This window comes from Nycticebus coucang, chromosome 5 (genome assembly GCF_027406575.1).
Source record: "Nycticebus coucang isolate mNycCou1 chromosome 5, mNycCou1.pri, whole genome shotgun sequence".
NCBI lineage: Eukaryota > Metazoa > Chordata > Mammalia > Primates > Lorisidae > Nycticebus > Nycticebus coucang.
The window spans coordinates 58738375-58766273 of record NC_069784.1 but is presented as its reverse complement, the minus strand read 5'-3'; the positions used below and the strand labels follow the sequence as shown (position 1 = coordinate 58766273).

At 50.4% G+C, this 27899-nt stretch overlaps 2 protein-coding genes across 10 annotated transcripts; both read left to right on the top strand.

The window, feature by feature from the left end:
• Window positions 1-7494: 7494 nt before the first annotated feature.
• On the top strand, window positions 7495-14009 carry SLC39A1 (solute carrier family 39 member 1). 3 transcript variants are annotated; one of them, XM_053592481.1, is made up of 4 exons: window positions 7496-7630; window positions 8394-8612; window positions 8781-8911; window positions 12417-14009. In XM_053592481.1, exons 2-4 carry the CDS (start codon window positions 8426-8428, stop codon window positions 13071-13073), a joined length of 975 nt encoding a protein of 324 aa, XP_053448456.1. In that variant the 5' UTR covers window positions 7496-7630; window positions 8394-8425; the 3' UTR covers window positions 13074-14009. The 3 variants fall into 3 exon arrangements, with proteins under 3 accessions (XP_053448458.1, XP_053448456.1, XP_053448457.1); XM_053592482.1 differs by lacking the exon at window positions 7496-7630 and adding an exon at window positions 7678-8117; XM_053592483.1 differs by lacking the exon at window positions 8781-8911 and having other exon boundaries at window positions 7495-7630.
• Window positions 14010-14141: 132 nt separating this feature from the next.
• On the top strand, window positions 14142-26623 carry CRTC2 (CREB regulated transcription coactivator 2). 7 transcript variants are annotated; one of them, XM_053592468.1, is made up of 14 exons: window positions 14142-14705; window positions 19653-19754; window positions 19847-19965; window positions 20498-20557; window positions 21198-21266; window positions 21428-21531; window positions 21632-21661; window positions 21832-21896; window positions 22012-22061; window positions 22175-22419; window positions 22782-23179; window positions 24939-25208; window positions 25674-25860; window positions 25979-26623. In XM_053592468.1, exons 1-14 carry the CDS (start codon window positions 14553-14555, stop codon window positions 26197-26199), a joined length of 2073 nt encoding a protein of 690 aa, XP_053448443.1. In that variant the 5' UTR covers window positions 14142-14552; the 3' UTR covers window positions 26200-26623. The 7 variants fall into 7 exon arrangements, with proteins under 7 accessions (XP_053448443.1, XP_053448442.1, XP_053448441.1 ...); XM_053592467.1 differs by having other exon boundaries at window positions 19847-19998; window positions 20459-20557; window positions 25982-26623; XM_053592466.1 differs by having other exon boundaries at window positions 19847-19998; window positions 20459-20557.
• Window positions 26624-27899: the final 1276 nt, after the last annotated feature.

Genomic DNA, 27899 nt, shown 5'->3' with positions numbered 1-27899 from the left:
AGCCTGAGCAAGAGAGAGAGACACCATCTCTGAAAAAAAAAAAAAAAAAGCCGGGTGGGACCTGTGGCTCAAGGAGTAGGGCGCCGGTCCCATATGCTGGAGGTGGTGGGTTCAAACCCAGCCCTGGCTAAAAACCACAAAAAAAAAAAAAAGCCCATAGCCAGGCGTTGTGGCAGACACCTGCAGTCCCAGCTACTTGGGAGGCTGAGGCAAGAGAATCGCTTGAGCCCAAGAGTTTGAGGTTGCTGTGAGCTATGACCCTATGGCACTCTACCCAGGGTGACAAAGTGAGACTGTCTCAAAAAAAAAAAATCCAGCATTGTGGCAGGTGCCTGTAGTCTCACTTACTCAGGAGGCTGAGGCAAGAGGATCACTTGAGCCCACGAGTTTAAGGTTGCTGTGAACTATGATATCACAGCACTCTACCTAGTATGACAAAGTGAGACTCTTTCTCAAGAAAAGAATAAAAGGGAGGCGCCTGTGGTTCAATGGGTAGGGTACTGGCCTCATATACCAAAGGTGGCGGGTTCAAACCCGGCCCCTGCCGAACTGCAACAACAAAATAGCTGGGCGTTGTGGTGGGCGCCTGTAGTCCCAGCTACTCCGGAGGCTGAGGCAAGAGAATCACCTAAGCCCAGGAGTTAGAGGTTGCTGTGAGGTATGTGATGCCATAACACTCTACCGAGGGCATTGAAGTAAAACTCTGTCTCTACAAAAAAAAAAAAATAATAATAATAAAAATAAAGACAGGAACAGGATCCAGTATTTACTGAGCAACTATTATATGTCATGTGGCTTCCATAATTCTCAAAGCAACTCACAGTTGATCAAGAAAACTTAAGTAGGCTTGGTGCCCATAGCACAGTGGTTGCAGCACCAGTCACATACACCAAGGCTGGTGGGTTCGAACCTGGTCAGGGGCAGCTAAACAACAGGGACAACTGCAACCAAAAATAGCTGGGCATTGTGGCGGGTGCCTGCAGACACCTGCAGTCCCAGCTACTTGGGAGGCTGAGGCAGGAGAATTGCTTGGGCCCAAGAGTTTGAGGTTGCTGTGAGCTGTGATGCCACAGTACTCTACCGAGAGAGACATAGTGAGACTCTGTCTCAAAAAAAGAAAGAAAAAAAAGTTAAGTAACTTTCTCAAGGTTACTTTGTAAGTAGCTGAACCACCATTTGGATGCTCAAGTCCATGTCCTTCATACTACATTAAGCTGCCATGCTGGGCTTTCTCAAATTTCCCAAGTCTGTCTGTTCTGCTCATGTTTCTGCATCCTGCTCAATTGGTGAAGACACAAAGCAGACTTCCTAGACTGATGCAGATCTCTAAGGAAAGCAAAGCTGTTCTTGTTTAGATCTTTCCTAGAACAAGAAATGTGGTTAAATACATTTCAAAGGGCTTCCTGCAGGCAGTATGTACAGAGATGATTACATGGGAAATGTAGTTAGTCTCTTTTTTTTTTTGTAGAGACAGAGTCTCACTTTATCGCCCTGGGTAGAGTGCCATGGCATCACACAGCTCACAGCAACCTCCAACTCCTGGGCTTAAGCCATTCTCTTGCCTCAGCCTGCCAAGTAGCAGGGACTATAGGCGTCTGCCACAACACCCGGCTATTTTTTTGTTGCAGTTTGGCCGGGGCCGGGTTTGAACCCGCCACCCTCAGTATATGGGGCCGGCACCCTACAGACTGAGCCACAGGTGCCACCCTGTAGTTAGTCTCTTTTAACGTTAGACCTGGAAGGAACCTCTGCGATCATCTCCTAGTTTGATTCCCTGTTTCCTCTCTGACTTACCAACCTCTACAGAGGAAAAATTACTTACCTAAAATCACACATCAAATTGAAGTTCAAGAGATCTGGGCTTGGCGCCTGTGGCTCAAGCGGCTAAGGTGCCAGCCACATATACCTGAGCTGGTGGGTTCAAATCCGGCCCAGGCCCACCAAACAACAATGATGGCGTTGTGGCGGGTGCCTGTAGTCCCAGCTACTTGGGAGGTGGAGTCAGGAGAATCGCTTGAGCCAGGAGTTGGAGGTTGCTGTGAGCTGTGATGCTACAGCACTCTACCCAGGGCGACAGCTTAAGGCTCTGTCTCAAAAAAAAAAGATCTGTTGTACAACATGATTAATGTAGTTAATTGCAATGTATTGTATACTTGAAAATTTCTGGCCGGGCGTGGTGGCTCACGCCTGTAGTCCCAGCGCTGTGGGAGGCCGAGGCGGGTGGATTGCCTGAGCTCAGAGGTTCGTGACCTGTATGTAACAGCAGTGAGCCAGAGCAAGATTCCCTCTCTACTAACATCAAAAACAGCCAGACGTTGTGGTGGGCGTCTGTAATCGCAGCTACTGCGGAGGCAACAGGACAGAGCATCGCCAGAGGAAGCACTGAAAAAAAGAAGAAAGAAAATGAACAAAAAAAAAAAAAAAAAGAGTACTTCAAATGAAGAAGAATGATGAACAAGCAAGCTGAAAATAAAAAAATAAAATAAAATAAAATAAAAAAAGAAAATTTCTAAGAGAGGCTGGATGTGGTGGCTTACGCCTGTAATCCTAGCACTCTGGGAGACCAAGGAGGATGGATTGCTTGAGCTCATGAGTTCAAGACTAGCCTGAGCAAAAAGCAAAACCCAGTCTCTATTAAAAATAGAAAACTGAGGCAAGAGGATCGCTTGAGCCCAAGAGTTGGAGGCTGCTGTGAGCTACAACACCATGGTACTCTATCCAGGGCAATAGCTTGAGACTCTGTCTCAAAAAAAAAAGAAAAATTGCTAAGAGTATATTTTAAGTATTCTCACTACAAATAAATGGTAAGTTTGTGAGGTAATCTATGTTAGCTTGATTAGCTATCCTGCAATGTATATATATTTCGAAGCTTAATGTTTTACATAAATATATAAATATATTATATATATTATATTTTACATAAATACATATAATTTTGTCAATTTAAAAATAAATATATAAATATATACGTATGTATAATTTAAGGTATAGTTTGGTCTAGGATGCAGGTGCTCTGGACTCCCAGCAGTAATTCCTTTCTTTTTGCAGTTTTTGACCAGGGCTGGGTTTGAACCCACCAGCTCCAGTATATGTATGGGGCCAGCGCTCTACTCTTTGAGCCACAGGTGCTGCCCTGTAATTCTTTTTTTTAGGCAGAGACTCAAGCTGTCACTGAGTTTTTTTGGAGAAAGAGTCTCAATTTGTCACATGAGGTAGAGTGCTGTGGCATCACAGCTCACAACAACCTCCAACTCCTGGGCTCAAGTGAGTCTCCTGTGTCTGCCTCCCAAGTAGCTGGGACTACAGGTGCTTGCCACAACACCCGGCTATTTTTTGGTTGCAGCCATCATTACTGTTTGGCAGGCCTGGGCTGGATTTGAACCCGCCAGCTCAGATGTATGTGGCTGGCGCCTTGGCCGCTTGAGCCACAGGTGCTGAGCCTGACCTGTAATTCTTTATTAATGTTACTAATTACCGATAATTTTTTTTTTTTTTTTTTTTTTTGCGGAATCTCACTTTGTGGCTCTCAGTAAAGTGCTGTGGTGTCATAGCTCACAACAACCTCAAACTCCTGGGTTCAAGAGATTTTCTTTTTTTTTTGTAGAGACAGAGTCTCACTTTATGGCCCTCGGTAGAGTGCCGTGGCCTCACACAGCTCACAGCAACCTCCAACTCCTGGGCTTAAGCGATTCCCTTGCCTCAGCCTCCCGAGTAGCTGGGACTACAGGCGCCCGCCACAACGCCCGGCTATTTTTTGGTTGCAGTTTGGCCGGGGCTGGGTTTGAACCCGCCACCCTCGGCATATGGGGCCGGCGCCTTACTGACTGAGCCACAGGCGCCGCCCTCAAGAGATTTTCTTGCTTCAGCCTCCTGAGTATACAGCAACCTCAAATTCCTAGACTTAATGGAACCTCTTATCTCAGCCTTCTGAATAGCTGGGACTACAAGCACTTGCCATGATGCCCGGCTAGTTTTTCCATTTTATGGTAGAGATGGTATCTTTATTTATTTATTTATTTATTTTTGAGATAGAGTCTCACTTTGTTGCTCTTGGTAGAGTGCCTTAGCCTCATAGCTCACAGCAGCCTTAGACTCCTGGGCTCAAGCAATTCTCTTGCCTCGGCCTCCTGAGTAGATGGGATTACAGGTGTCTGCCACAATACCCGGTTATTATTTTTTTTTTATAGAGCCAGGATCTCACTCTAGCCCAGGCTGGTCTCAAACTCGTGAGCTTAGGTGATCTGCCCACCTTGGCCTCCCAGACTGCTAGGACTACAGGTGTGAGCCACTGCGCTTGGCCAGTAATTTTCATTTTTTTTTGCAGTTTTTGGCCAGAGCTGGGTTTGAACCTGCCACCTGTGGTATGTAGGACTGGCACCCTACTCCTTGAGCCACAGGTGGCACCCCTCCTTTTTTTTTTTTTTTTTTTTTTTGAGACAGAGTCTCTCTTGGTCACCCTTAGTACAGTGTCAGGGCTTCAGAGCTCACAGCAACCTCAAACTCTTGGGCTCAAGTGATTCTCTTGCCTCAGCCTCCCAAGTAGTTGGGATTACAGATGCCCGCCACAATACTTGGCTATTTTTTAGGGAGGAGGGTGGGTCTCGCTCCTGCTCAGGCTGGTCTGAATTCCTGAGCTCAGGCAATCCACCCACCTTGGTCTTCAAGAGTGCTAGGGTTACAGGCATGAGCCACCGCACCCAGCCTAATTTTTTTTTTTTTTTTTTTGTAGAGACAGAGTCTCACTGTACCGCCCTCGGGTAGAGTGCCGTGGCATCACATGGCTCACAGCAACCTCTTAACCCTTGGGCTTACGCGATTCTCTTGCCTCAGCCTCCCGAGCAGCTGGGACTACAGGCGCCCGCCACAACGCCCGGCTATCAGCCTAATTTTTTTATTTTTTATTTTATTATTAAATCATAGCTGTGTACATTAATGCGATCATGGGGCACTATACACTGGTTTTATAGACCGTTTGACACATTTTCATCACGCTGGTTAACATAGCCTTCCTGGCATTTCTTAGTTACTGTGTTAAGACATTTACATTGTACATTTACCAAGTTTCACATATACCCTTGTAAGATGCACCACAGGTGTAATCCCACCAATCACCCTCCCTCTGCTCACCTCCCCACTCCTGCCCGGCCTAATTTTTATTTTTTTTATTTTTTATTTTTTTTGTAGAGACAGAGTTTCACTTTATCGCCCTCGGTAGAGTGCCGTGGCGTCACACAGCTCACAGCAACCTCCAACTCCTGGGCTTAGGCGATTCTCCTGTCTCAGCCTCCCGAGTAGCTGGGACTACAGGCGCCCGCCACAAGGCCCGGCTATTTTTTTGTTGCAGTTTGGCAGGGGCTGGGTTTGAACCCGCCACCCTCGGTATATGTGGCCGGCGCCCTGCTCACTGAGCCACAGGCGCCGCCCTTTTTTTTTTTTTTTTGATACAAAGCCTCAAGCTGTCACCCTGGGTAGAGTGCTGTAGCATCACAGCTCACAGCTCACAGCAACCTCCAACTCCTGGGCTCAAGCGATTCTCCTGAATCAGTCTCCCAAGTAGCTGGGACTACAGGCACCTGCCACAACACCTGGCTATTTTTTTGGTTGCAGCCGTCATTGTTGTTTGGCGGGTCCGGGCTGGATTCGAACCCACCAGCTTAGGTGTATGTGGCTGGCGCTTTAGCCACTTGAGCCACAGGCGCTGAGCCTAATTTTGATTTTTTTTTTTTTTTTTGCAGTTTTTGGCTGGGGCTGGGTTTGAACCCGCCACCTCCGGCATATGGGGCCGGCGCCCTACTCCTTTGAGCCGCAGGCGCTGCCCAATTTTGATTATTTTAATTAAGAGTTTAAAGCAGCAAGAGCTAGCTCTTTCTTAGTAAGTGATGAGACACTAATACCCCATTTCACTTGCATCCTGATCTTAAGAGTCATATAGATTCTTTCTCTTAGGACCCCCACCCCAGAAGTTTTTGCATTCCCCCTTTACTTAAATAAGTTGCTTGTCTATTTCTAAAGCCTTTTCAGAGGCATTGCTCTGTCCCTTCTGTAGGCAATGAGTCTTTTTCACCTTTGCGAAAGAATAGGCTGAGCTCCCCCCATCTTTTTTTTTTTTTTTTTTTTTGCAGTTTTTGGCCAGGTCGGGTTTGAATCCACCACTCCGGTATATGGAGTCGGCACCCTACTCCTTTGAGCCACAGGCATAGCCCTGAGCGCCCTTTTTTTTTTTTTTTTTTTTTTGTAGAGACAGAGTCTCACTTTATGGCCCTCGGTAGAGTGCCGTGGCCTCACACAGCTCACAGCAACCTCCAACTCCTGGGCCCAAGCGATTCTCCTGCCTCCCGAGTAGCTGGGACTACAGGCGCCCACCACAACGGCCCTGCTATTTTTTGGTTGCAGTTTGGCCGGGGCAGGGTTTGAACCCGCCACCCTCGGTATATGGGGCCGGCGCCCTACCGACTGAGCCACAGGCGCCGCCCCCTTTTTTAATATTCCTTTTTTTGTACGGCTAGTGTCCCTTGGGACTAGAAGAGGATTCTCATAGCACAGCAGGGGTCAAGAGGATCCAGGATGGGGAAACAGTGAAGATCCTGAGTAGAAAATACCTTGGTGCATTCAAAAAACAAAAAACAGAAGGAAGGCCCGCAGGGTAGAGGGAGAAGAGTTGCAGATGAGGTTGGAAGAATCCTGGCCAGACGCCTTGAGGTAATATAGTTTGCGTTGAAGTGTGCTGAGGGGGCCTTCACCAGGTAGGTTTTTAGCAGCCCCTGAGCTGTGTCCCACCACTTCTTTCCCTACTTGGTGAAGGCAAGAGGCTGCACAGAAACCACGGGAGTCAAGAAGGGATGATTTTGAAGACAGACCCTCTCTTTAGATTTTCCCCTTTTCTAGTTTTGCCTTGTTGATTTCTTTGCCGTGGGTGCTGGCGAAGGAAGTCAATATACCGAGGGTGGCGGGCAACCAAAAAATAGCTGGGCGTTGTGGCGGGCGCCTGTAGTCCCAGCTACTCGGGAGGCTGAGGCAAGAGAATCGCTTAAGCCCAGGAGTTGGAGGTTGCTGTGAGCTGTGTGATGCCATGCACTCTACCGAGGGCCATAAAGTGAGACTCTGTCTCTACAAAAAAAAAAAAAAAGAAATCCTTCCATATCACACTCCGATGCACTGGTGGGGTTTTAAAGTCTTCAAAGAGATAAAGAGACTTTAGCCCCAAGGCCAGGAAGATATCGCTCGAAGTGCAGAGGAAGATTTGGCCTTTAAGCCAGGAGGACAGAGCCCCAGCCTTGCCCGTAGGGTTTCTAGCTACCTCTTAAAAACCTCCAAATAATCAAAGCCTAAGCAGACCGGTAGTTCCGGCTTTGTCTGACCTCGGGTACTGCGCCCCGGGCTTACGGTTCCCGAGTCTTCCATCTAACCCCCAACCCGGCCCTCCCTAACTCTGGTCGCCTGCTCCGCCCCCTCCTGCTCCCAGTCTCTCATTGCTCCAGACTCACGTCACTTCTAATCTGGTCCCGCCCCCTTCAGCATGGTCACTGGTAGCCAGGCACTGGTTCGCGACTGAGGTGGGTATGGGAGGGGGCGGGAATTACCGGCGCGAGCCCGGAACCGAGTAGGTACAATGGAGTGAGACCAGCGCAAGGTGAGTACGGGCTGTCTGCGAGTGGGGCGCGGGCTGCCGCCTCCCGGGGCCGGAGTGCCACCGCTGACGTTCTTCCTCTGCTTCCCGCGACGCTGGCGGCCTCGGACCCCTCCTCCTGGAGCCCCGAGGCCGCCGCCCTCCATGTTGCCTTAATTAGTTCCCGGACCTCAGCCCCTTAAGGCCCCTCTCCATTGGCCTTCTGCCCGGCGTCCCAACCTTTGGCGTGAAGCGCTTACCCTCCGCTTTTGCGGGGGTGGGAGGTGGTGCAGAGGAAAGGGGCCCTAGAGGGCGGCCGGCTCCCAAGTTCCTGCTGTTCGCGTGGTCCGCGGAGCTCCCCGTGACCCCTCCCGCAGCCTTGGCCCACCTTGGCTTCATCCACTCTTTTCTGCAGTGGGGTGTGTGCGGCCTCTATCCTCCTTAGGGGATTCCCGCCGCAGGTCCTATTTTGAAGTGGCCCCCAAGTTCTCGGGGGTGTCTGGATGAAAGGGTAGTGAGATATGCACATATTTCTTCCCATGCCACAGTTTCCCCCTTGTTGGATCCTGTAATAAATCTTTTGGGAAAGATAAAATTTGAAGAGAAAGGAATGCTTCTGGTAATCGGAGTCGATGAGTCACTCTGAACTGAGGAAGGTCAGAAAGTGGCTGGGCCAAGGGAACGGCCTGCTGTTGACCAGACTTCCCATTTTCTGGGCTTGTCTTTCTTTGCCCCCAACCTGGCCCTCGGGTTGATCACTACCCTTTGCTCTGGTCTATCTTCCCAGGTCAGAGAGTCACTGGAGCTACCACAACCAGCATGGGGCCCTGGGGAGAAACAGAGCTCCTGGTGTGGCGTCCAGAGGCAGGAGCTTCTGAACCCCTGGTGCCTGTGGGGCTGGAAGTGAAGTTGGGGGCCCTGGTGCTTCTGCTAGTGCTCACTCTCCTGTGCAGCCTGGTGCCCATCTGTGTGCTGCGGCGGCCTGGAGCTAGCCACGAAGCGTCAGGTTAGTCAGCCTCTCCTCTTCTACTGCTATGAGTGCCTGGTTTAGGGAAGGCTCTGTGGCTGAGGGAGGTGACTTAAAGAGGAGAGGAAGGCAAGAGTAGCTAGCCATTGCTTGGGTTGGGGTTGTGGGCCTGCAGGGGTTCATTTGCTCATTCCCACTCCTGCTCAGCTTCTCGCCAGAAAGCCCTGAGCCTGGTAAGCTGCTTCGCAGGGGGCGTCTTTTTGGCCACCTGTCTCCTGGACCTGCTGCCTGACTACCTAGCTGCCATAGATGAGGCTCTGGTGGCCCTACATGTGACGGTGAGCACTGGCCTGGGCATGTGACGCTGTGTGTGTGTGGTGTGTCCAGTTGCATACCCCTAGGAGTGATGGTTTGTATAGATCTGTTCACAGATCACGCCATGACTGTGTGGAAGGCTCTTGGCACATGACTCTATGAACTGTGATTTTGGTTTTAAGGCATAACTCTCAGCCCTCTCTCTAGTCCCTGTGTCACCCCTATGTGCCCCTTGAAACAGTGTGAGAAACCTTATTATCAGATGCCTGATCTACTCTATGGGTTTCTCAGTTCTAGCCATCAAGAAGTTAGGAGTGCTGCAAGAGTCATTTTCACTCTCTTCCTGTTTTCCTGAAGGGCTAGTCATAGAGGTCCCTGTAGGCCTGGGAAAGATAGGAGGCAATTCCCAGGGGCCTGGTATTGCTGACCAAAAGGCTTTTGCCGGAGGAAGTGGGATGTAGAAAATGATCAAGTCCAACGCATAGCAAAGCTGCCTCATTATAGAAAAATTGAGACAGTAGGTGGTGGTACAGGGAAGTTTTTCTTTTCTTGAGACAGAGCCTCAAGCTGTCACCCTGGGTAGAGTGGCATCACAGCTCACAGCAACCTTCAACTCGTGGGCTCAAGCGATTCTCCTGCCTCCAACTCCTAAGTAGCTGGGACTACAGGCACCTGCCACAACACCCAGCTATTTTTTGGTTGCAGCCGTCATTGCTGTTGGCGGCCCGGGCTGGATTTGAACCTGCCAGCTCAGGTGTATGTGGCTGGCACCTTAGCCGCTTGAGCCACAGGCGCCTATCCTGTACAGGGAAGTTATCCTAGACTCTGTCCTGTTTTATTCCTCTAAAACTGAGGAAGTAGGGCGGCGCCTGTGGCTCAGTCGGTAAGGCGCCGGCCCCATATACCGAGGGTGGCGGGTTCAAACCCGGCCCTGGCTGAACTGCAACCAAAAAATAGCTGGGCGTTGTGGCGGGCGCCTGTAGTCCCAGCTACTCCGGAGGCTGAGGCAAGAGAATCGCTTAAGCCCAGGAGGTGGAGGTTGCTGTGAGCTGTGTGAGGCCACGGCACTCTACCAAGGGCCATAAAGTGAGACTCTGTCTCTACAAAAAAAAAAAAACTGAGGAAGTAACCCAGGATATAACCTTTTGTGTGTCTATTACTGAGTGATCCATGTCTCCATGTGACTATGTATAATAAGCTTGAATGACCTTGTGATGATATGTGGCTCTGCGTGTGAACATTTGGAGAGGTGGGCCAACATTCGATCCTTTTGTGTACATCTATATTGGTGACTCTCCACTGGGGGTCGCTTTGCCCCTTAGGAAACATTTGGTAATATCTGGAGACATTTTTCTTTTCTTTTTGAGACAGAGTCTCACTATGTCGCCCTGGGTAGAGTGCTGTAGTGTCACAGCTCACAGCCACCCCAAACTCTTGGGCTTAAACAATTCTTTTGCCTCAGGCTCCCTAGTAGTTGGGACTACAGGCGCCCACCACAGCACCTGGCTATTTTTTTTTTTTTTGAGACAGTCTCAAGCTTTTGCCCTGGGTAAAGTGCCTGTGGCGTCACAGCTCACAGCAACCTCAAACTCTTGGGCTCAAGTGATTCTCTTGCCTCAGCCTCCCAAGTAGCTGGGACTACAGGCAGGGGCCATCAAGTCCGGCTGTTTTTCTTTCTTTTTTTTTTTTTTTTTGTAGAGACAGAGTCTCACTTTATGGCCCTTGGTAGAGTGCCATGGCATCACACAGCTCACAGCAACCTCCAACTCCTGGGCTTAAGCGATTCTCTTGCCTCAGCCTCCCCAGCAGCTGGGACTACAGGCGCCTGCCACAACGCCCAGCTGTTTTTTGGTTGCAGTTGAGGTAGGGCCGGGTTTGAACCCGCCACCCTCGGTATATGGGGCTGGTGCCCTACCGACTGAGCCGCAGGCACCGCCCCAGCTGTTTTTCTTTTCTTTTCTTTTTTTTTTTTTTTTGTAGAGGCAGAGTTTCACTTTACTGCCCTCGGTAGAGTGCCGTGGTGTGACATAGCTCACAGCAACCTCCAACTCCTGGGCTTAGGCGATTCTCCTCCCTCAGCCTCCCGAGTAGCTGGGACTACAGGTCTTTTTCTTTTTTTTAAGACAGAGTCTCAAGCTGTTGCCCTGGGTAGAGTGCGGTAGTGTCATAGCTCACAGCAATCTTCAACTCTTGGACTCAAGTGATCCTCTTGCCTCAGTTTTTATTTTTTTATTTTTTTATTTTTATTAAATCATTGCTGTGTACATTGATACATTTATGGGTTTCAGTGTACTGATTTGATAGACAATGTGAAATGCTTACATTGAACTAAGTAACACATCCAGCACAACTATACCCTTAATAGTTTTGAAATGTAGCCGGGCGTTGTGGCAGGCGCCTGTAGTCCCAGCTACTCGGGAGGCTGAGGCAAGAGGATCGCTTAAGCCCAGGAGTTGGAGGTTGCTGTGAGCTGTGTGAGGCCACGGCACTCTACTGAGGACCATAAAGTGAGACTCTGTCTCTACAAAAAAAAAAAAACAAAAAAACACCCAAATAGTTTTGAAATGTACCATTACATCATGCACATTAGGTGAGGTCCCCCCAAATACTCTCTCTCCTCCTACCTCCTCCCCCCTTTTTTTTTGAGATAGAGTCTCACTTTTTGGCTCTCAGTAGAGTGCTGTGGCATCATAGCTCACAGCAACCTCAAACTCTTGGGCTTAAGTGATCCTGTTGCCTCAGTTTTTCAATTATTTATTTATTTTTTAGAGACAGAGTCTCACTTTGTCACCTTCGGTAGAGTGCTGTGGTATCACAGCTCACAACAACCTCCAGCTCTTGGGCTTAGGCGATTCTTTTGCCTCAGCCTCCTGAGTAGCTGGGACTACATGCGCTCACCACAATGCCCAGCTATTTTTTTGTTGTAGTTTGGCCGGGGCAGTGTTCAAACCTGCCACCCTTGGTGTATGGGGCTGGCATGCTACTCACTGAGCCACAGGCGCTGCCCAGTTTTTCATTTTAGTAGAGAGGGGGTCTCACTCTTGCTCAAGCTGGTCTCGAACTCCTGAGCTGCAGCGATCTGCCCAGCTTGGCCTCCCAGAGTGCTAGGATTACAGGCATGAGCCATCACGCCCAGCCTGGTTTTTTATTTTTAATATAGATGGGGTCTTGCTTTTGCTCAGGCTGGTCTTGAACTCATGAACTCAAGTAATCCACCTGCCTCGGTCTCCCAGAGTGCTAGGATTATAGGTGGGATCCACTGTGCCCGGCCCCAAAATGTTAGTAGTGCCAAAGTTGAGACTCTTGGACTACGTATAGCAAGTGACACCATAATCTGTGTGAATTTGTATCATTCTGGTCTATGTTACCAAGTAACTCTATTTTTGTGTGACTGAGAGAATAGCCCTGTGTCTGTGTGGGACCCCACCATCTGTGTAATTTGGCCTTCACCAGACTCTGCAGCTGACTCTTCTGCACCATTCTCATTCTTAGGCTATCTCCTGAACTCCTTGTCCCTTCTGCCCACAGCTCCAGTTCCCCCTGCAAGAGTTCATCCTGGCCATGGGCTTTTTCCTGGTCCTGGTGATGGAGCAGATCACACTGGCTTACAAGGAACAGTCAGGGCCACCACCTCTGGAGGAGACAAGGGCTCTACTGGGAACAGTGAACGGTGGGCCACAGCACTGGCATGATGGGTCAAGGGTCCCACAGGCAGCAGGAGCCCCAGCAGTGCCTTCAGCCCTGCGTGCCTGTGTGCTGGTTCTCTCCCTGGCCCTGCACTCGGTGTTTGAGGGGCTGGCAGTAGGGTTGCAGCGGGACCGGGCTCGGGCTATGGAGCTCTGCCTGGCTTTGCTGCTCCACAAAGGCGTCTTGGCTGTCAGCCTATCACTGCAACTGCTGCAAAGCCACCTGCGGACACAGGTGGTAGCTGGCTGTGGGATCCTCTTCTCATGCATGACACCCCTAGGCATCGGGCTGGGTGCAGCCCTAGCAGAGTCGGCTGGGCCTCTGCACCAGCTAGCCCAGTCTGTGCTAGAGGGCATGGCGGCTGGCACCTTCCTCTATATCACCTTCCTGGAGATCCTACCCCAGGAGCTGGCCACTTCTGAGCAGAGGATCCTCAAGGTCATTCTGCTCCTAGCAGGCTTTGCCCTGCTCACTGGTCTGCTCTTCATCCAAATCTAGGGGGCTTCAAGAGAGGGGCAGGGGAGAGTCACTGTCAGGTGCCCTATTCTCCCTCCTCTTCCCACAGTGTATGGACATAGGAAGTAATAGGGAAGGAAAGTACTGAGGACCCAAATGTTCTCTGGAAGATAGAGATGGAGCCTTTGGGACTATCTGACCAATGAGAGGGAAGTAGGCAGACAAGAGGCTGGCCTCAGGCCCAAGGAACAAGAGATGGTCACATCTCTAGAGACATGATCACAGGGCAAGAGGATTGGGGAAGACATCTGAGTGCTAGAATCAGAGGATGGACACTATATATAAGGACAGACTGCCCCTGCGGGGCAGGGGTGGAGGTGGGTACCCAGCTGCTATGCGATAGAGGTATGGTGAGGTACAAGCCCAGAGTCAGCATCCTGTTGGTTCTAGCTCATTTCAGCACCCCTGTTGATTTTTTTAGCTTCTGCTCCCACTTCCCTTTTCCCAGGGAACTATTGCCAAATGGTCTCTCCCTGCCAGTTTTGGTATCTTCTCTGGCCTCTCTAGTCCTTCTCACTCTTTTAAAGTGCCAAACAAATCCCCTCCTTTCTTAAAGCACAGTAATGTGGCAGTGAGCCCTGCCCAGCACCTCAGTGGAGAGGGGTTGATTGTTCTTTTTTTGGTACCAGATCCTAGGATGTGACGTAAATGTTTTCTGGCCTGGGGTCAGGGAAGGATTAGAGAGCTGCACCCTAAGAATACAGGACTTGGATGTGGTGCTCCATGCTCATATGATAAACACTGAGCTGCCAAAACTTTGTTTTTATACCTGAGGAGCCCAAGGAAAATGTCCACCCTCAGGATTACTTTTGGGGAGGGAGGGCTGTGCCTAAGGCCATATTCTCTATAATCTATTTTGCTAACCGACCATGTTTTGGGACATGCTACCCAAATAAAAGATGTTTCTCTACATCTGTACAGTATCGGATTCATTTGTCTTGGGAGGGGTGGGCATGTGGCCAGCCTGAGAGGGCGAGTCCCAGATGTTTACAGCTGTTTTCGATCCTTGGTCTCACTGTTCTCATTTGGCCCGTTCCCTGAAGATGAACAGTTTTCCTCCTTTTGTCTCTTCCTTCTTCCCTCTTTGTCTCCACCCCTTCTTCCTTTCCTCTCCCGGTTGGTAGGCTCGGAATTAATTACGAACTACTCTTCCCAGCTTGCTGTTCGCAGGGAGTAGCTGAGAGGCTAGGGCCAATCCCCCAAAGCCCAGAGTCGACGGGGCTGCTGGGAAGTAGAGTCCATTTCCTCTCAGCACTGCGAGGCTGGAGGCGTGAAGGAGTCACGTAAACAAACTACAGCTCCCGGCAGCCCCCGCGCGCAACAGGTCAGGGCTAGGCTGCGCCGGGTTCGTGGTGGGGCTGAGGCGGCGGCGGCGGCTACGGCTGGAGGAGCCGGGCTGGAGCCCGCCGCGGAGGCCGTGGCTTGTACTGCGAGGGTGGCGGGGAGGGACGGGAGAGGAAGATGGCGACGTCGGGGGCGAATGGGCCTGGCTCGGCCACGACTTCAGCTTCCAATCCGCGCAAATTTAGTGAGAAGATCGCGCTACAGAAGCAGCGTCAGGCCGAGGAGACGGCGGCCTTCGAGGAGGTGATGATGGACATCGGCTCCACCCGGGTGAGGGGCCTCGCCGGGGAGCGGGAGCGGAGCTCAGCGGTTACGGAGAGGCGGGGCGGGGGCGGGAGCCGCTGCGCTGGAGGCGGAACGGGGCCCGGGCTGGGGCCGTGGGCACCGCCGTCTGGGCAGCCCAGTTGAGGGCCATGAAGCAGGAAGACGAATTTTGCTGGGGGAGATGGAAAAACTAGGGAGGTTGGGAGTGTGAAAGTGACTGGGGCGGAGTATGCGAGGCAGAAATAGGCAGAGAGGGGGCATGGCCCCCTGGAGTCCGTCGCAGGTCGGAGGCGGGTAGGTGTGCATCCCTGAAGGAGGCCGCTCCGACACCTACCGAAGCAACCCCCCTATTGGCTTATGGGTTGGGGGGATGGTCTGCTTGTGTCTAGTCTGGTTTCGCTGAGTGTGTGGTCTTTTCCGAGCTGGGGCCTCTGCCCTGTTGTGCTATATCGGTGCTTTGGTACCTCCAGGAAAGAACCCCTTGAGTGGTTTGAACAAGTGGCGCTGGGTATAGTGGGGCAGGAAGTCCCCTTTTGCGTCCCGTCCCTTTGCTTCCTTTTTCACATACTTCTTGTGGTTTCCTGATGTGAATGAAGGTGAGGTCCACTGCTTGGTGTTTTGCCCTGGCCGCCTTGGAGGAGAGGTGGGTGTTTGAATCTCAAAGCTGAGTAACTGTTTGGCACTAGGTTGTGTGGAACTCAGTGGTTTGCTGAGCTTTCTAGGGAGGTGACTGCTTTCCAGGTCAGTGTATGGGGTACCTTTTAGGGTCTTCTACGTGTAGGGAATATTCATTCCTAGGAAGTTCCTGAAAACTTTCAGGCTCCTAACAGGTTTCTGAAGCCTCTCTGGTGTTGGCTTATTGCTTCCCAGGCCTGGATGTCAGTGAGAGCAAGGAGTGGAAATTCATCCACCTGGTGTGCAGTGCTAATTTAGGGACACTTTATTCTAAAACGGCAGATGAGGATACTGCAGTGATCCCTTATGGCAAAGAGAAAAAAATAATTTAAGGGGAGATGGTGGAACATAAATACCACATTTCAATACTCTTTGTCCTGGTGTGATTTTGATGGCATCCGTCCATGACTGACTCCAGCTGATTGTATTTTTGTGTGTATCTCCCTTGACTCTGTTAGTCATCTTGTGTATTTTCCCTTTTGAGTCTCTAGGGACCATGTGCCCCAGTTTGTGGGAATCAGAACAGAGAAAGTTAGGTAGGGAGGCAGATCTGGAGTGGGGGCAACATGTGCGCTCTCACATGCTGGACTGCAGTAGTCTGCTCTAAGCATCACAGGATTATGGTGTAATTACTGACTTGACTGCTGCCTTTTAGGAGCTTGTGGTAATGCTGGGGACAAAGATACGATGAGAAAGAGGCTGATTTCCAGCTAACAGCTTGAGGCCTTGCTCTCTTGACTGTGAATCTAGCAGAGGCATGGTTGGATGTTAGGGCTTTTAGTACAAAGTCTGTGGGAAGCTCAAAGCTAGGGCGTCTATCTGTGTAGTACCCCTCCACCTTGCTTCTGCTGGTGAATTTCTCTGCTACACAGAAAAGTCTAGTGGGGGGTACATGGCCAAGATGTGGGGACCCCAGAGTCTAGAACTAGACTTGGGCCGAACCTGTTGACTGCCTGGTGGGAGAGTTCATTAGAGGCAGGTATGGACTATGGGCCTGTAACACTTAGACTAAGTTGAAATATATGTTAACAGAGATTTCTTTTCTTTTCTTTCTTTCTTTCTTTTTTTTTTTTTTTTTTGAGACAATCTTACTATGTCACCCTCGGTAGAGTGCTGTGGCATCACAGCAACCTCAAACTCTTGGGCTTAAGTGATTCTCTTGCATCAGCCTCCCAAGTAGCTGGGACTACAGGTGCCTACCACAGCACCTGGCTATTTTTTTGTTGCAGTTGTCATTGTTGTTTAGCTGGCTTGGGCCAGGTTTGAATCCACCATCCTCAGTGTATGTGGCTGGCACCATAACCACTGTGTTACGGGTGCCAAGCCGTTAATAGAGATTTTCAGGTGGCCCAGAGGTCAGTATAGTGCCCCCTGAACTCTTTGGAAGAGAAAGTTAGTTCTGATGTCAACTTATGTACAACAGCATGACCCTTGGAGCTCTTAGAACTTATCCCTCTTGGTGGCGCCTGTACCTCAGTGGGTAGGGCACCTGCCACATACACCCAGTTGGCGCGTTCGAATCCAGCCTGGGCCAGCTAAAACAACAATGACAACTGCAATAATAATAACAACAACAAAAATAGCTGGGCATTGTGGTGGGCGCCTGTGGTCCCAGCTACTTAGGAGGCTGGAGCAAGAGACTTGCTTAAGCCCAAGAGTTGGAGGTTGCTGTGAGCTGTGATGCCACAGTACTCTACCCAGGGTGACAATTTGAGACTGTGTCTCAAAAAATATATAGGAAAGAAAGAAAGAACTTATCCCTTTTCAGCCTCCCTTCTCCTAATGGCCTTGCCTGGGGTCTGGTTTTTTGGCTGATGTCAGTGGCTTAGCCTTGGAAGTAGATGTTCACCTCTCACAGAGAGACACGAGATCTATAGACAGACCAAACCCCATGCCAGACTCAGGGTTGTGATGTCTTACTTCTGTGCCAGACATACTTCTTCAAAGTGGGGATGAGGCTAGAAAGATGGTTCTGGCCCAGGTCAGAGTAGGTCCCACCTTTCTCCAGGCTTGGATTCAGTAGAAGAATACCCCTTGGTTTTGGCCAACTTTTCTTTTCTTTCTTTTTTTTTTTTTTTTGAGACAGAGTCTCACTGTGTTGCCCTTGATAGGCATCACAGCTCACAGCAACTTCAAACTCTTGGGCTTAAGCGATTCTCTTACCTCAACCTCCCAAGTAGCTGGGACTATAGGCATCCGCCACAATGCCCAGCTATTTTTTTTGTTGTTGTTGTTGCAGTTGTCGTTGTTTAGCAGCCCGCAGCCAGACTCAAACCCACCTGCCTCACTGTATGTGGCTGGCGCTGTGACCACTGTGCTACGGGCGCTGAGCCATTAGCCAACTTTTCTAGCTGGGAAACCCATTATTCCTTGGATGTTCTAGTTCAGGAGTACAGGCTTTGCGTAGCCTTCCGGAGGCTGGGCAAGTGACAGAGCCCAAAGGGCTGTACTTTTAGAGTAGGAAGGAAAGAGGCTGGCAGGAATGGCTGTGTAACATCTACTTCTGGCCTTCCCTTGTGTCCCAATTAGTTCTGGATGCATCTGGAAAGGAAAGCAGAAGTGCCTAATAGGTACCTTCCCTGTGACTAGCCTGGTAGGGGGTGTCTCCTGGCAGCCCCTTAGGGACTCTAACTTGACTAATGCCAGTAGACTACTGAAACAGCCCTGAGCAGTGTCAGGCTTTGCCTAGCAGGGTAATTAATGTCAGTCAGTAGTGATAGCATGGATAAGGGCAACTTGCAGAAGGGTTATTAGGATGGATTGTTAGAAACTGCTTTCTGTGGAACTTTTCCTTAGCACTAGATTTTTTTTTTCTGGTAGATTTTTTTTTTTTGTAGAGACAGAGTCTCACTTTATGGCCTCGGTAGAGTGCCGTGGCATCACACAGCTCACAGCAACCTCCAACTCCTGGGCTTAAGCGATTCTCTTGCCTCAGCCTCCCGAATAGCTGGGACTACAGGGGCCCGCCACAACGCCCAGCTATTTTTTGGTTTGCAGTTCAGCCAGGGCTGGGTTTGAACCCGTCACCCTTGGTATATGGGGCCGGTGCCTTACTGACTGAGCCACAGGCGCCGCCCTTTTTTGCAGTTTTTTTTTTGGCCAGGGCCGGGTTTGAACCCACCACCTCCTGTATATGGGGCCAGCGCCCTAATCACTTTGAGCCACAGGTGCTGCCCCCCCCCTTTGTTTTTTTTGAGACAGAGTCTCATTCTGTCACCCTGGGTAGAGTGCCCTGGCATCATCATAGCTCACAGCAATCTCAAACGCTTGAGCTGAAGTGATCCTCTTGCCTCAGGCCCCCAAGTAGCTGGAACTACAGGCATCCATCACAATGCCCCACTAGGTTTCTTTTAATTTTAATTTAACTTATTTTAATTTTATTTATTTATTTTTTTGCAGTTTTTGGTTGGGGCCGTATTTGAACCCACCACCTCTGGTATATGGGGCCGGTGCCCTACTCCTTAAGCCATAGGCACCGTGCTTTTTTAATTCTTAGTAAAGATGGATCTTGTTCTTGCTCAGGCTGGTCTTGGACTTCTGAGCTTAAGTAGTCTACCTGCCTCAGCCTCCCCAAGTGTTAGGATTATAGGTTTCTTTTTTCTTTTATTTAAACACTTTTTCTGTAGCCGGGTGTTGTGGCGGCTGCCTGTAGTCCCAGCTGCTCAGGAAGCTGAGGCAAGAGAATCCCCTAAACCCAAGAGCTGGAGGTTGCTGTGAGCTGTGACGCCACGGCATTCTACCGCGACCAACAAAGTGAGACTTTGTCTCTTAAAAAAAAATTTTTTTTTTTTCTGTAGAGACATAGTCTGACTATCCAGGCTGGTCTCAAACTCTTGGCCTCCCAGACAGAGTGCTGGGATTATAGGTATGAACCACTGCACTTGGCCAATGTCAAGTTTCTTTTCTTTTTTGAGAAAGAGTCTCACTTTGTCACCCTCAGTAGACTGCCGTGGCATCATAGCTCACAGCAACCTCTAACTCTTGCACTCAAGCAATTTTCTTGCTTCAGGCTCCCCAGCACCCGCCACAAAGCCTGGCTATTTTTAGAGATGGGGTCTCACTCTTCCTCAGGCTGGTCTTGAACCTGTGAGCTCAGGTAATCCACCTGTCTTGGCCTCCTAGCCTGGCAAGTTTCTTTCTTTCTTTCTTTTTTTTTTTTTTGGCGTGACAAGCTTCTTAAAAGCACCAGCATGTTCTGGTGACAAAGATGGTAAGGATGGCTAAAGGGAACAGTGCTCATACCTTCTGTGACATTCCCATTTGTCCCTCATTTCTCAGTTACAGGCCCAAAAATTACGGCTGGCATACACAAGGAGCTCCCATTATGGTGGTTCTCTGCCCAATGTCAACCAGATTGGCTGCAGCGTGGCTGAGTTCCAGGTAAGTAGACACCAGCTGAGGCGGGGGTGGGTGGTGGGGTCGGGTGGGGTTGAGGTTCTTAGGCTGCTCCCTTTACCTGTCGGGTTTGGCAGAGCCCGCTCCACTCGCCTTTGGATTCATCAAGGAACACGCGGCACCATGGGCTGGTGGAACGGGTGCAGCGAGATGCCCGCAGAATGGTGTCCCCTCTCCGCCGTTACCCTCGCCATATATCCTTCACAGAAGATTTGGGGGGTCTGGTCTGGTGGGTGGTGGGATGGGGACTCAGGGACTTTAAGGGTTATCCAGTCGTATCCTTCTCCAGGAGCTCTCTTTTACCAGCTTCCCAGTAAAGGGCTGGTTCCTGTGATAGGGAGTTGTTGCTCCTAAGACTGTGTGCTCTATCTCTAGCTGGTTCAGACTGGCTCTGAGTGTTCTTACTTCAGCTTGCTCTTTGTTTGCAGAACCAGGCCTCTCTGATAAGTCTGCTAAAAGGTGTGGTCCCTCCTCCTCACATCTCTGTTCTTAGGTTTCTTTCGATCTCAGAGACCTACAGACCTCTCTCTCCCAGTCCCTATCCAGACATTCTCCTATATTTTTCTTGCACCATTAGGCTTGATTCCCTTCTGTTCCATTGTTGGTCCTTGTAGAAGAGAAAGGTGTATATTTCTTGAAGCAACTCATTTGCTGCCTTTATTATTCTTGTCGGTCTCCACCTGCTCTAGGTCCTCTCCACCATTTTCCTTAACTGGTGCTATTCACATTGACAGCTCTCCTTATAGTCCTGCTTACTTATCTCCTCCTCCAGAGTCCAGCTGGAGAAGGTAAGTAAGTGTCCAGAGCAGGCAGAATCTCATGCCCACCCTCTGATATGTTTCTAGAAGGAACTTGAGTTGGGGCTGGGATTACTGGGCTAGAGTTTCAATAGTGCCTCCTATAGTAGCAGGGCTGGAAGGGGTGGGGGCAGGTGGAGTAGGTGGGTCAGAGTCCAGTCTTGGCCATGTTGACATGAGTGAGCGGCCAAGCCTTCTAGTCCAGCCAGAGCAGGACCAATGGGAGCTGTAGCCAGGGTGGGTGTGTGTGACGGGGAGGGAAAGGGCAGGGTAGCGGGTGAAAATGGCTGCCTTCTACGTAATATCAAGGGTGGGTGCCAGATATATAGTCTTAGACTTCTGAACTCCTCTCCTTGTCCATCTCACTTCTGAAACGCATACCTAGCAGAGTTGCTGGCTATAGGAGTCCCATTCAGTTTGTCTTAACAGAGAGAAGTTGAGATATTTCAAAATCTCTTGAGATTGGGGGAGGAGATCCACAGAAGGAACCAAAAAGGAAGAGGCATGATCCTGGGTGCCTGGCCCTCTTCATTCACTTCCACCTTGGCTGCCCTACATTTTCCAGCCCCCATGCCCACTGTTCTTGTCCACTGCCAGCTCTTCTCTTCATGGCTTTGTTTCTCCAATCCAGGACAGTGCCCTGGGGGAATTTCTCTGCAGAGAAGGGGCAGTTGTTTCGACTACCATCTGCACTTAACAGGTGATGGCCTTTGCCTTCTTTGGACCACATCTTCCTTATCTTTGTTTGCAGAACCTTTAGGGGCTCTTCCCTCATCCCCACCCTGTTCTAGTCCAGGTAGTGTTTCCCCTGGGAACTAGAAAACTATTACTGGTACCAGCTCATTTCTGCTCCCTGCACAGGACAAGCTCTGACTCTGCCCTTCATACAAGCGTGATGAACCCCAGTCCTCAGGACACTTATCCAGTCCCCACAACTTCCAGCATCCTGCCCAGCCGACGTGGGGGTAAGTGGCCATGTCCCAAGGTTAGAAGTAACCATGGAGCTTTGCTTTGAAGAAGGTAGGTAAGAAGGCACTACACTCAACACCACTGTATCTTCTGCAGGTTTTCTGGATGGTGAAATGGACTCCAAAGGTATGTGTCCTTCACCACTTGTAGGTAGTGAAGGCCGAAGTCTTTCTGGGTTGTTGTTGGAGATTTTGTGTAGGTTCGAGGAGCAGGACTCCTTCCCACCTGCCTTTGCTTCCTGTTTGCTTTACTGGCTCCTTGTCCACACTCCCTATCACCAGTCTTTCTCTTTCAAGTCCCTGCTATTGAGGAGAACTTGCTAGATGACAAGCATTTGCTGAAACCATGGGATCCTAAGAAGGTAGGCATGGGCCACTGGGTACTGCCCACTATCCCTGTGGTATACCCTCTCTATGGGGCAAGACTTGCAGGGTTTTCCACAGAGCACTGTTTTCATTTTCTGCATTCTCCCTCAGCTGTCCTCATCTTCCTCCCGACCTCGGTCCTGTGAAGTCCCTGGAATTAAGTAAGTACCCTATTGAGACTGGCTGAGAGGTGGGAGAGGCAGATGTAGGAGACTGATCTCTGTTATTCTTTGACCATGGCCTCCTCCCATGCTTTTTTCTCTTCTTCTGTTAGCATCTTTCCATCTCCTGACCAGCCTGCCAATGTGCCTGTCCTCCCACCTGCTATGAACACGGGGGGCTCCCTACCTGACCTCACCAATCTGCACTTTCCCCCACCGCTACCCACCCCCCTGGACCCTGAAGAGACAGCTTACCCTAGCCTGAGTGGGGGCAACAGTACGTCTAATTTGACTCACACCATGACCTACCTGGGCATCAGCGGAGGCCTGGGCCTGGGCCCAGGCTATGATGTACCAGGTGAGTGGCTGTCCTGGCCATGTGCACCCTGGGTGTTGCTTGGTTAGAGGGATGAAAGGGAGGGAGGCTTGAGTATCTGAGATCCTCTTGTGATTGCCCATATTAGCCCTAGCTGTCACCTCTGCACCCTAAGGTCCCTAACTAGTTCTTAACCAGTGAGATCTGGTAGATGTGACTTTTCCTAGAAAGAAGATGGAGGGCAGCCCTCAAGTGGGCAGTACCAATCTCACTGTCAGGGACAAAGTAGGAAGGACATTGTGTTGCCAGTTTCATAGTCTGGTCACTGCTGCCCATTCTGGGTGGAAGGGGGACAAGTTACCATCAGTAATATTGGCGTCTCTGGTTTTTGTCTGTACCCGCAGGACTTCACTCACCTCTCAGCCACCCATCCCTGCAGTCCTCCCTAAGCAATCCCAATCTCCAGGCTTCTCTGAGCAGTCCCCAGCCCCAGCTCCAGGGTTCCCACAGCCATCCCTCACTGCCAGCCTCCTCCTTGGCCCGCCATGCACTGCCCACTTCCTCCCTGGGCCATCCCTCACTCAGTGCCCCTGCCCTTTCCTCCTCCTCCTCTACTTCATCCCCTGTTCTGGGTGCCCCCCCTTACCCAGCTTCTACCCCTGGGGCCTCTCCCCGCCACCGCCGTGTGCCCCTCAGCCCCCTGAGTTTGCCCACGGGCCCAGCCGACGCCAGAAGGTCCCAACAGCAGCTGCCCAAACAGTTTTCGCCAACAATGTCACCCACCTTGTCTTCCATCACTCAGGTATGCATGGCTGCCTCCCCTACATGTCTGTCTCCCTTCCCCTTTCTCTTCTCTTGCCTTGTTCTCTCCCTTCTTTCCTCAAATACTTCTCCTTACATCCTGCACTGCTTGTCTCATCCATTCCCTACCAGTCCTCTGTTTTCCACCTGCCCCATCTTTTATCCATCTTATCTCTTCTTACTTAAGAGTGCAAACCCTGGGATTAAGTTTTTTGGATTCAAATCCTGGCTCTGCCTCTTACTAGCAGTCTCTTTGGACAAGTTATTTAACTTCTATAAGCCTCGGTATCCTCATTTATAGAATAATGATAGTTATGTAAGGATCAAATAACATACATAAAGTACTGAGGCCAAGCGTGGTAAGTCAGACCTATAATCCTACAGTCCAAGAGGCGAAGGTAGGTGGATTGCTTGAGCTCATCATTTCGACATCCTATCCCTACTAAAATTGGAAAAACAGGACTCTGCACATGTAGCTCAGCAGCTAGGGTGCCAGCCACATACACTGGAGCTGGCGGGTTCAAATCCAGCCCGAGCCTGCCAAACAACAATGACAACCACTACCAAAAAAAAAAATACCCGGGCGTTGTGGCAGGCGCCTGTAGTCCTAGCTACTTGGGAGGCTGAGGCAAGAGAATCGCTTAAGCCCAAGAATGAGGTTGCTGTGAGCTATGACACCATAGCAGTCTACCAAGGGTGACAATGAGACTCCGTCTCAAAAAAAAAAAAAAGAAAAAGAGTAGGGGGCGCCTGTAGTCCCAGCTACTCTGGAGGCTGAGGCAAGAAGATTCCTCAAGCCCAATAGTCTGAGGTTGCTGTGAGCTATCATGCCATGTGAGACTGTCTCAATAAATAAGTAAATAGATAAAGTATTGAGCACCATCCCTAGCTCAGTTATGTGCTAGATAAATAGTAGCTTAATCTTTCCCTTTTTTCCTGTCTCGGATCTTTTCTTTGCCTCATCTCATCTTCCCCTCTCCCATTTCTTCCACTTCTTTCATAGAATTCAGAGTTAAGAGAATTTCAGTTTAGGAAACCCAGTCCCTTCATTCTACAGATTAGAAAATTTAGGCCCAGAGGGAGTGTCACTTTAGCAAGTTTACACAGCAAGTGGAGAGTTGGGACCAGAACTCAAAACTCTTACTTTAAAAGGTTTTTTTCCTTAATGCTAAAATTCTCAGCTTTTTCCTCCTTCCCTATCCATTATTCCTTTTTGCTATCTCTGCTCCCTCTTCTTTTACCCTAATGCTCTTCTTTTCCTAACTCTCTCGTCCTCCATTGCTATTCCCTGGAATGTGTGTTCTGTGTTCCATCTTTACCCAGGTCCCCTCTCCTGTAGGAAAAACTGAGGCCAGGCCAGCAAGGGCTCAGCTCTTGGGGTGTGGAGTGAGCATAACTTCCCTTCCTCCTTTTCTCCTTTCCCTTTCTTCATCTCCTGCTACCTCTGGCCTCTTCCAGGCTCTGGAATAGCGGGTCTCAACTTCACTGTGGTGTTATCAATCACTTGTGAGATGTATCAGTAGTTCAAGTACCAAAGTGAAAGAATGGTTTCCTTCTAGAGTGAATTCAAATTTGCCAGTGTATTAGCCTTACTCAGTTACACTTTCATTCTGATGTGCATTTTTGAGCAACTATACTCAACCCTGTGGGAATATTGAAATTGAGGATAGTTAAAGCATAAGAGAGTGGGAAGCCGTGACTAAGTTCTTCCTGAGGGGCACAGTGAAGGGGTAAGCTTCCCCCTTTCTCCTTCTTTTCAGGGCGTCCCCCTGGACACCAGTAAACTGCCCACTGACCAGCGGCTGCCCCCTTACCCCTATACCTCCCCAAGTCTGGTTCTGCCCACCCAGCCACCCACCCCAAAGCCTCTACAGCAGCAAGGGCTGTCCTCTCAGGCCTGCTCAGTGCAGCTCTCAGGTGGCCAGCCCCCAGGCAGACAGCCGCACTACGCAACATTATACACACCTGGGCCCAGTGGGCACAGGCAGCAGTCTTACCACCGACCAATGAATGACTTCAGCCTGGGGAACGTGAGTACTAAGGCTCCTACTCAGAAGCAGGGGAGAGGATGAGAGTGGGTCAAGGGGGCCTGAGTGTATCTCTGGTACTCTCTGAATTGGGAGATCTAGGTGGAGGGAGAGCTCCCCTTCCCCAAGTAACATAGCACTGCCAGCTTGGGGTTCCTCTCTTCCTGTGTTTGACCCCTACTCCTGCCCCTCTATTTCTGCTCAGCTTGCTCTTTGATGACTGCTGCCTTGACCCGTTCTCTTCCTGGCATGCACATGCTCTGGCCCAGCAGGTACGGTGCCCACACCTACTTCGGGCCCCGTGCTTGCTTTTGTCGCTCTGCTTGCTGCTGCCTCCCTCTGTCATTGCCTCTGTGCCTGAGGTGGATGAAGATTGCTTGGTAAAGGGGATGTGTTAGCAGGGTGAGGCAGGTCCAAGCAGGAACGCCTGTTCCAAAGCCCACTTTCTCAAGGTCTGTGTGTCTGTAGCTGGAGCAGTTCGGCATGGAGAGCCCATCAGCCAGCCTGGTGCTGGATCCCTCTGGCTTTTCCGAAGGGCCTGGATTTTCAGGGGGAGAAGGTCCAGTAGGTGGCCCCCAGGATCCCCACACCCTCAACCACCAGAATTTGACCCATTGTTCTCGACATGGCTCAGGGCCTAACATCATCCTCACAGGTGAGGGGGTATGGGTGGAGATGGAGAACAGAAGGAAGGAGGGACACAGCTGGAATATTAAGGTGTCTCAGAAGAGTTTGTAGGGGATATGATCCTCACCCATCTCTTCTATCCACAGAAGACTCCTCTCCAGGTTTCTCTAAGGAGATCGCAGCGGCCCTGGCCGGAGTGCCTGGCTTTGAGGTGTCCACAGCTGGGTTGGAACTGGGGCTGGGGCTAGAAGACGAGCTGCACATGGAGCCGCTGGGCCTAGAAGGGCTCAACATGCTGAGTGACCCCTGTGCCCTGCTGCCTGACCCTGCAGTGGAGGATTCATTCCGCAGTGACCGGCTCCAGTGAGGGACTTCATCACCATCCCTTTTCTTGGCCCTGTCCTCCATCACAGTCCCTTTCCTCCCTTCCCCCTGGCCAGTAGAGACTCTACACTTTGCCCCCAGACCCTCTTTCTAGCATGAACGAAGAATTCCAAGAATGAGAAAAAGCAAGGGGTTTGTGCAGGTTGCTTCTGTATTCTGCACAAGGGGTGGACCTGGGGGAGCTCAAGGGAGGGCCTAAAGCACTTGTAACTTTGAACCATTTGTATGGATGTCAGAGCCTGTTGGAGAGCAGCGTGTAGAGGGGTGCCCTGGAGGCAAGGCTTGTCCGAATGCCCAGGGGTGAGCAGCGTCAGCCCCTCCTTACCACTCTTCCCTTTGCAGTGGAGGAGAGAGCCAGAGTGGATATTATTTTTTATTAATTATATTATATGTTAATAAAAAAACTTGCCAAACTCATAGTGTGGTTGGCTACTGTTTGAGGTATGGCTGGGGATGTAGGGAGTTTTTTGGCCATAGGCCCTTTTTTTTTTTGTAGAGAAAGAGTCTCACTTTATGGCCCTCTGTATAGTGCCGTGGCCTCACACAGCTCACAGCAACCTCCAACTCCTGGGCTTAAGTGATTCTCTTGCCTCAGCCTCCCGAGTAGCTGGGACTACAGGTGCCTGCCACAACGCCCGGCTATTTTTTGGTTGCAGTTTGGCCAGGGCCGGGTTTGAACCTGCCACCCTTGGTATATGGGGCCGGCGCCTTACCGACTGAGCCACAGGCACTGCCCCATAGGCCCTTTTATTTGTTATGCTTTGTAGAAGAGCCCCCCAGCCTCAGAATTTGTAACTAGCATTGGCCATGGGACCCAGGATGGATGTAGGCTTCCATAATAGCAGGAAGTCACCTGTGTGCCCTGCTTTATGTCTCTGGCCCTGCTGTAATATCAAGGAATGGGGGCTTTAGCCTGGCAAATTACTACTCTTCCTCAACCCAAGGCCTGATAGTAAGCTCAGAGGAGTCAGGAGTAGAGACGTTTGCTAACTGAGTTCATGGGCCTGATGTTTCCAGTAAAAAGACTCCAGCTTTTCTGGGGGTAGCCAGCCAGTGCTGAGTCTTCCAAGAAGAGGACAATTAACCATTGCAAACTTAAGGTAGGTCTCAGCTGGCTCTTCTTTTTTTTTTTTAATTTATTTTTTTGAGACAGAGTCTAACTTTGTCACCTGGGTAGACTGCTGTGGCATCACAGCTCACAGCAACCTCCAGCTCTTGGGCTTAGGCCATTCTCTTGCCTGAGCCTTTCGAGTAGCTGGGACTACAGGTGCCCACCACAATGCCTGGCTATTTTTTGTTGGAGTTTGGCCAAGGCCGTGTTTGAACCCACCACCGTTGGTCCTTTTAAGTTTAAAGAAGCTGGCGGTGCCTGTGGCTCAGTGAGTAGGGGGCCGGCCCCATATGCCGAGGGTGGTGGGTTCAAACCCAGCCCCGGCCAAACTGCAACAAAAAAATAGCCTGGCATTGTGCTTGGCGCCTGTAGTCCCAGCTGCTTGGGAGGCTGAGGCAAGAGAATCGCCTAAGCCCAGGAGTTGGAGGTTGCTGTGAGCTGTGTGACACCACGGCACTCTACCCGAGGGCGGTACAGTGAGACTCTGTCTCTACAAAAAAAAAAAAAAGTTTAAAGGAGCTGCCTCTGACCACATTCCCCTAGGTCTAAGGGGAAGTCCTATACTCCCACAC

What these genes read in the sequence shown, in the direction of transcription:
- CRTC2 (XM_053592466.1), top strand. Translation starts at nt 14,553, where the DNA reads ATGGCGACGTCGGGGGCGAATGGGCCTGGCTCGGCCACGACTTCAGCT. An exon ending in GATTTGGGGGGTCTGGTCTG is followed by an intron (nt 19,999 to 20,458) that starts GTGGGTGGTGGG and finishes CACCTGCTCTAG; the next exon opens with GTCCTCTCCACCATTTTCCT. An exon ending in CCTTGTCTTCCATCACTCAG is followed by an intron (nt 23,180 to 24,938) that starts GTATGCATGGCT and finishes CCTTCTTTTCAG; the next exon opens with GGCGTCCCCCTGGACACCAG.
- SLC39A1 (XM_053592481.1), top strand. Translation starts at nt 8,426, where the DNA reads ATGGGGCCCTGGGGAGAAACAGAGCTCCTGGTGTGGCGTCCAGAGGCA. An exon ending in AGCTAGCCACGAAGCGTCAG is followed by an intron (nt 8,613 to 8,780) that starts GTTAGTCAGCCT and finishes ACTCCTGCTCAG; the next exon opens with CTTCTCGCCAGAAAGCCCTG. An exon ending in TGGTGGCCCTACATGTGACG is followed by an intron (nt 8,912 to 12,416) that starts GTGAGCACTGGC and finishes TTCTGCCCACAG; the next exon opens with CTCCAGTTCCCCCTGCAAGA.